This window comes from Chrysochloris asiatica, unplaced genomic scaffold, assembly GCF_000296735.1.
Source record: "Chrysochloris asiatica unplaced genomic scaffold, ChrAsi1.0 scaffold00042, whole genome shotgun sequence".
In the NCBI taxonomy this organism is placed as follows: domain Eukaryota; kingdom Metazoa; phylum Chordata; class Mammalia; order Afrosoricida; family Chrysochloridae; genus Chrysochloris; species Chrysochloris asiatica.
The window spans coordinates 7,665,531-7,672,513 of NW_006408560.1; the positions used below are offsets into that span (position 1 = coordinate 7,665,531).

The following is a 6,983-nucleotide window of genomic DNA, read 5'->3' on the forward strand; positions in this document are numbered from 1 at the left end:
CACCCAGCTTGAGAAGTGGTGAGTGTGTTCTTCCTTTTTGGTTTTCTGATTCCAGATCTTTGCACATTTTGTTGTAATATTTGGCTTTATCTTCTCAAACTGATCTTTGAAATTTTCTGTTCAGCTCTTGTGCCTCCTAATTTCTTCCATTTGCTTTAGCATCTCTACACTGGAGAGCAAGTTTCAGTGTGTCTTCTGACATCCAATTTGACCTTTTCCTTCTTTTTTGTTGACTAGAAAGGAGTTAATGGCTCATCAGGGGAGTTTCTGATGAAGTATATAGATGTATATTATATATATTCTCCACAGTTAACAGTCTAGGTTCTAGCATTCAACCTGTCCCCCACCTCCACCCACCCTTCTTCCATATCCCCCAGGATGACAAAAGATGTGAATGGATCTACCGGGGCTCTACACGTTTGGAGCCTATGTTCAGCATGAAGACATCCTCAGCTTCTACGTTGGAGAAGAAGCAAGGGGGACAGCTTAGGACACGTCCAAACATGGGTATGTCTTAACAGACACCTGGGGGGATGGAAGAAATGGGGCCAAACCAACAAAAGCAGTTCTATACAGTGACTGTCCTTTGTTTCCCAGGATGACCGTATTGACTCATGTGAAATGGGATGTGTGCTCTGAGTTGTTTCCAGTAGCGGTGATGGATTTTTGGAGCTACCTTCACATCCTGTGGCACTAATTTTTCCTAAACTACCACTTAAAAATCTGAAACAACTGTCTTAGGTTCTTGGTTGCCTCTATTATCCATATGTGGATTCTCTGCTTTGTGTTCTATTGTTTATTTTCTGTTCCTGTCGTACATTAATGTTTTTCCTAAATACATTAGTTGTTCAGAGAATGAATTTTTTTAAATAGTCGCTAACGTATAACATAGTTACTGAGTTCTTTCTTCTGAGGAAGGAAGATAAACTCTCATTATAAGTGAAATCCCAGCATAAATGTTTGCTATTGTATATGCCAGCATTTTCACTCACTTGTATAAATAATGGCAACTGACCTTCTTAGCATTTGCTAAAAATGTTTCCATTGCTACTTTATTACATTTCATAAATTGAGAAGCAGGTGTGTGGATGAATACAAGCTACCCAGAAAGCATTTTCTCACTAGTCCAATTTCCTGTTCTGTAGGTGCTGTTAGGAGTAAAGGCCCTGTGGTCCAGTATACCCAGGATCTGACCAGTACTGGGACCCAGTTCAAGCCAATGGAGCCCCCACAGCCTATAGCTCTGCCTGCTCCTCCTGCTCCACCTGCCCCACCTCTATCTCCTCAAGTAACTGACACTGAGTGAGTGCTATTTCTCCTTTTTTCAGATTTCTTACGTGTTATAATTTCTGCATCCTTTGCTATCTGATTTCTTTCCCTTTATCTTAGAAGCTTGGAAAGCCAGCTTGCCCAGTCGCGGAAGCAGGTAGCCAAAAAGAGCACATCCTTCCGGCCAGGCTCTGTGGGCTCTGGTCATTCCTCCCCTACATCCCCTTCTCTCAGTGAAAATACCCCTGGGAAACCTGGGCTCAATCAGACATACAGGTGAGAAAATCTCAAATTCTCCATGGATGGATTGGCAGTGTGAACTGAGTGGCCAATGCATAGGAGAAAGTCTTTGGTTCCAGGGGTCTTAGTTAAGATTATGACAGTAAGGGGTTTGAACTAGAAAAGGAAGCTTTAACTTCACTAGTTTCTGAGAAATAGAAAGTAAGAATACCTGGATTAGAAACAGAGTGACTAGAAGTATAGTATCACCAGAAAGTCTTTCATTAAAATTTCACATTGAACATGGTGTCTTCATTGGTACAATGAAAAAGAAACACCACAGCCTCAAACCTTAAATCCTGGTAGTTAGTAAGGACATTTATTGGTCACAATTGGGGGAGAAAGCATTGATAGAAGACTGGAATGAAGATCCATAGTTTACAGCAAATAAATTTTAGGGAAAGATAATACTGTTGAAATAGAGGTATTATCAGTCAGTGATGATAGTCAGGGAGTTTCAGTGTCCACCTTGGGTAAGGAAATGATCTTTCTTATGTCATCTTTAGTTTTAAGGCCACAGTTGTTTGAAAGATGAGAAAAATGGCTTGTCTGGGGAGAAATAGTACAATAGAGAGGTACTGTTGCCTTTTCATCTGATCTCTTGCATATCATTTGCAGATCACCTTTAGGTTCAACAGCTGCTGTCCCAACACCCCCAGTTCCGCTAACACCACCAGCCCCTCCAGCCTTCCTTGGCATGCTAGAGAGGGCCCCAGCAGAACCCTCCTACCGTGCCCCCATGGAGAAACTTTTCTACTTACCTCATGTCTGCAGCTATACTTGTCTGTCTCGGGTGAGACCTATGAGGAGTGAGCAGTACCGAGGCAAGAACCCTTTGCTGGTTCCACTACTCTATGACTTCCGTCGGATGACAGCCCGGCGCAGAGTGAACCGCAAGATGGGCTTTCATGTTATCTATAAGACACCCTGTGGTCTCTGCCTTCGGACAATGCAAGAGATCGAACGCTACCTTTTTGAGACTGGCTGCGACTTCCTTTTCCTGGAAATGTTCTGTTTGGATCCCTATGTTCTTGTGGACCGAAAGTTTCAGCCCTATAAGCCTTTTTACTATATTTTGGACATTACCTATGGGAAGGAAGATGTTCCTCTATCCTGTGTCAATGAGATCGACACAACCCCTCCACCCCAAGTGGCCTACAGCAAAGAACGTATCCCGGGCAAGGGTGTTTTCATTAACACAGGCCCTGAATTTCTAGTTGGCTGTGACTGCAAAGACGGGTGCCGGGACAAGTGAGTTAGTGGGGGAATTGCTGTCTCTGCCTTTAGATTCCTCATGGTTGCCTTTCTTTCCACCTCTTACTTTGTCTGATATCTGCACTGCTTTCCCATTTCTCCATCTCCTTTTAGTTCTCTCCTCACCTGGAGCCCCTGCTACAAGGCCTCCATGAATTTTGTAAGGTACAGAGGCAGAGGCTTCACTTGCCCATCTGAGTAACCCTGGATATATGTGTTTTGTGTTTCCATCTTTGTCTGATTCAACCCCTTTTTCTTTGCTTCTCTGCATTATGTTCTCAGTTGCCACTTTGTTTCATTTTCTGACTCTTTTATCGTACCTGATTCTTACTCTATTATTTTGGACTTGTCCTTTCTTATTTACATGAGAGAGAAAAATTTTAATTTCACTGCTCCTATCCATATCTTTTTATTAGTACTTTTTGTTCCTCAAAGAAAGTCTCACAGCCCGAGCTGTTGTATCCTTCTATCCTATACAGGTCCAAATGTGCCTGCCATCAATTAACTATCCAGGCTACAGCCTGCACCCCAGGGGGCCAAATCAACCCTAACTCTGGCTACCAATACAAGAGACTAGAAGAGTGTCTACCCACTGGGTAAGTAGTCAAGGGAAAGAGCACCTCAGAGACTGGGGGAATGTTCTTGTTTTTCTATGCTTATAGGAATCGTCAGAATTCGAAAGATAGGAGTCAAAAATAGAATATTGAAGAAGGTACTTTATTAATTCAATCTTATTTCCTGAATTTCCCACACAATGTGTCTTCCCTGGCTTTTCCGAGAAATTAAGACATCGAATGCTGACTAGGCTCTAGCAATTTTCTATTGTAGTAAAAGATGATCTTAATTTCTAATTATATGTAAATCCAAACAAATCAGAGTTTAATCTGGTAAGTGAAATCTTTGGAAATGAATTTTGTGAGAAATGCAAAATTCCCACAAAGGAAGACCAAAAAAATAAATAGAAGACATACCTTCTGTTCTTATGGGGTTTCCAGTATAGTTGGAAACAAAACTGTGTCACCTAAACAAACAAATAAATGTAAATGAGCATAATGCAGGTAGAGGTATGCACTGAAGAGCTGTAACACTGAAAGGATTGCAGTGGAATTGATCAAAGAAAATCTTCCTAGAAGAATTTTAGAGGATTTGGAAAGACTATCAGTATTTACATGGAAATAAAATCTTTCTAAATTAGAACCAAAATAAAAGTACATGACACCCAAATATTTGAAACTAAGAGTTTATCAAAAAATGAAAACCTGCTATAATTATATTTTCATTTCCCTTAAAATAAAACCGCCACCTTTTATATGCCAGTCATTAGAATGTGAGCTCTGGGTGGAGACGGCAAACCAGTACTTAGAACAGACCCTAGTGCGTGCTAAGTGCCCAGATATTTATTAAATGAAGGAATAGACTTTGTGCTAGACATGAGAATACAGACATGAAGTACAGCATAATCCCTGCACTCAAGGAGCTTATGGTGTGAGAAGACACAGTTATGTCAACACAAAATACATGATACGTGCAATAATAGAAATTGTACAAGATTCAGAAGTATTTATAAGGAGGATGTGACCTAACTTTTCTTATAACTAAGACCAGCAATAACACACTCAGTAATACATTTTAAAAATATTTTGCTATTCATTCAGCACCATGGGGGATTTTAAAAAGACATATTTTCAGGGATTTTGCATATTGGTTCCATTTATAAATATATACGCAAACACACATTATGTATGACAGCGACTGCCTCAAAGGGGAGTATAAGGAAGAACTATGATTATTTAAATTATTTGGAGAAGGACACACTTGTCCTTTTTCCCCTACTGCTTACTGATTTTCTTAATTGTGGTCAAACATAATAAATTTGTCATCGTTCAGTGGCATTAATTACATTCACCATGTGGTACAGTCCTCACCGCTATTCATTTCCAAACGCTTGTCATCATTTCCAACAGAAACTACTACTCATTAAGCAATAAACTTCCTACTCCCCCTTTTCCTAAACCCCTGGTAGCAACCATTGATAAACTTTGTTTCTATGCATTTGCCTATTCTAACTATTTCATATAAGAAGCATCACACAATGGGAGTCACTAGCTGGCACAAACAGTTTAGTGCTAGACTACTGGCCAAAGGTTGATAGGTCAGTCCCACCCAGAGATGCTTTGGGAGACAGGCTTAATGATCTGTTTCTAAAAGGTCACAGCCTTGAAAATCATATGGAACAATTCTACTCTACACATCCGGGGTCATCATGAGTCATCTAAAAACACTATAATATAGTTCTTTTGTGTCTGGCTTGTTTTTGCTTAGTATGATGTTTTTCAGGTACAATTTATGTCATAGAATGTATCAGAACTTTATTTCACTTTATGAATAATATTATATGTACATAACCCATAGTTTTCAAGAGCATTTCAGCTAATTTTGACACCATGTGTTTCAAAGTAAAATCGAGCTCCATAGGGCTTTCTGTAATATTACACAAGTAATCACCAACCAGGCCTTTCTTCCATGCCTCTTGGATGGGTTCAAACCACCAGCCTTTTGTTTAGTGGTCAAGTACTTTATTTGTTTTTCTGTTCATAAATATTTGGATTGTTTTCTACCTTTTGCTTACTGTGAACAATGCTGCTATAAACATTGGTGTACAGGTCTCAAAACACCTACTTTCATGTCTTTCACTGAGTCATTTGGTAATTCTATGTTTAACTCTTTAAGTAGCCTCCAGACTATTTCATGTCATTATTCTTGATTAATTCTGCAAGTAATAACAGACCTATGGCTTCATTGGAAAAGACATTGTTGTTGTTAAAGTACTGTGGAGTCAGTTTTGACTCATAGTGACCCTGCACAGGGTTTCTGAGGCTGCAAACCTTTACAGGAGCAGAAAGCCTCATCTTTCTCCCGCAGAACAGCTGGTAATTTCGAACTGCCGACCTTGAGGTTAGCAGCCTGATTCGAAACCACTATGCTACCAGAAAAGACATTAGATAAAGTTTTAGTCCAAGGTGCTAACTGGCCTTCTGCTCATAGGCAAACCTCGTTTAATTGCATTTCCTCATCTGAAAGATGGAGTAATTTCTTACATGAGGGTAGGATTTACTACAGTATCGTCTGATCAGTAATAGTAAGCACTTTGTTGTTGTTGAGTGCCATCAAGTTGGTTCTGACTCATAGCAACCCTGTGTAAGGTTTCATGGCTGTGAATCTCTGTGGGAGCAGAAAGCCTAATCTTTCTCCCACAGAACAACTGGTGGGCTTAAACCACTGACCTTGTGGTTCACAGTCCAGTGTTTATCCTTCAGTGTCACCACGCTCCCAGCAGACACTTAGTAAACATCTTTTACATTAGTTCATTCTTTCAACATGTACAATGAGCATCTATTTTATGCCAAGCATTCTAGGTATAGGAATTCAAGAATGAATGAGATTAGATGAGCTCCCTTATCTTGTGCAGTTTCCATTTTATCGAGGCAAAGAATTAAAATAACATAAGATAATGACAGAGTCCTGGTGTGGCACTGGGTTAATGCGCTGGGCTGCAAAGTCGGTTTGAACTGTAAGATTGGCAGTTCAAGCTCACTAGCCGCTTCCTCAGAAACCCTTTACAGGGTCTCTATGGGTCGGAACCGACTCAGCGGCACTTAACAGCAACAGCAATGAGATAATGGCAAGTATTGTGCAGATGATTAAAACTGGAAGATGCTTTTGAATGAGTGGCCAGGGAATTTCATTCTGAGTCAGGAGTTTAAACTGATACCTGAGTGATAAGAAGGCACTAGATACTAGATATTTTGCATTTCATACAGTGCAAAAAAAGCTAAGGCAAGAATGCATATGGCAAATCTAAAGAAGAGAAGATAGTTGGTGGGAACATTTTGCTTCAGGAGGAGAAGGATAATGTAAGATTTGTTCAGAGAGGAGGCGTAGGCAAAAACCTAATTAATTATATGAGGGGACTTTAAAAAGTTCTTGGAAAAATTCCAATTTCTTTTAATTCCATTTTTCCATATACTTTTTAAGCCCCCTTCATATAGGGCTTTGTAAACCATTATGAAAAGTTAGAATCAGATTTAAGATGCAGTTGTTGTTGTTAAGTGCTGTTAAGTCAGTTCCGACCCATAGCAACCCTGTGTAGGGTTTCCAAGGAGCAACTAGTGAGCTTGAAC

General features: G+C 40.0%; 1 protein-coding gene across 2 annotated transcripts in view; it reads left to right on the plus strand.

Annotated features, from left to right (window-relative positions):
- SETDB1 (SET domain, bifurcated 1) overlaps window positions 1-6,983 on the plus strand; it is a 77,898-nt gene that overhangs the window by 32,634 nt on the left and 38,281 nt on the right. For both annotated transcript variants that reach the window (XM_006861386.1, XM_006861387.1), the window contains exons 10-14: window positions 378-507; window positions 1,146-1,302; window positions 1,393-1,545; window positions 2,167-2,799; window positions 3,282-3,398. In XM_006861386.1, the coding sequence (XP_006861448.1) occupies window positions 378-507; window positions 1,146-1,302; window positions 1,393-1,545; window positions 2,167-2,799; window positions 3,282-3,398 (1,190 nt within the window). The remainder of the gene's footprint in view (window positions 1-377; window positions 508-1,145; window positions 1,303-1,392; window positions 1,546-2,166; window positions 2,800-3,281; window positions 3,399-6,983) is intronic.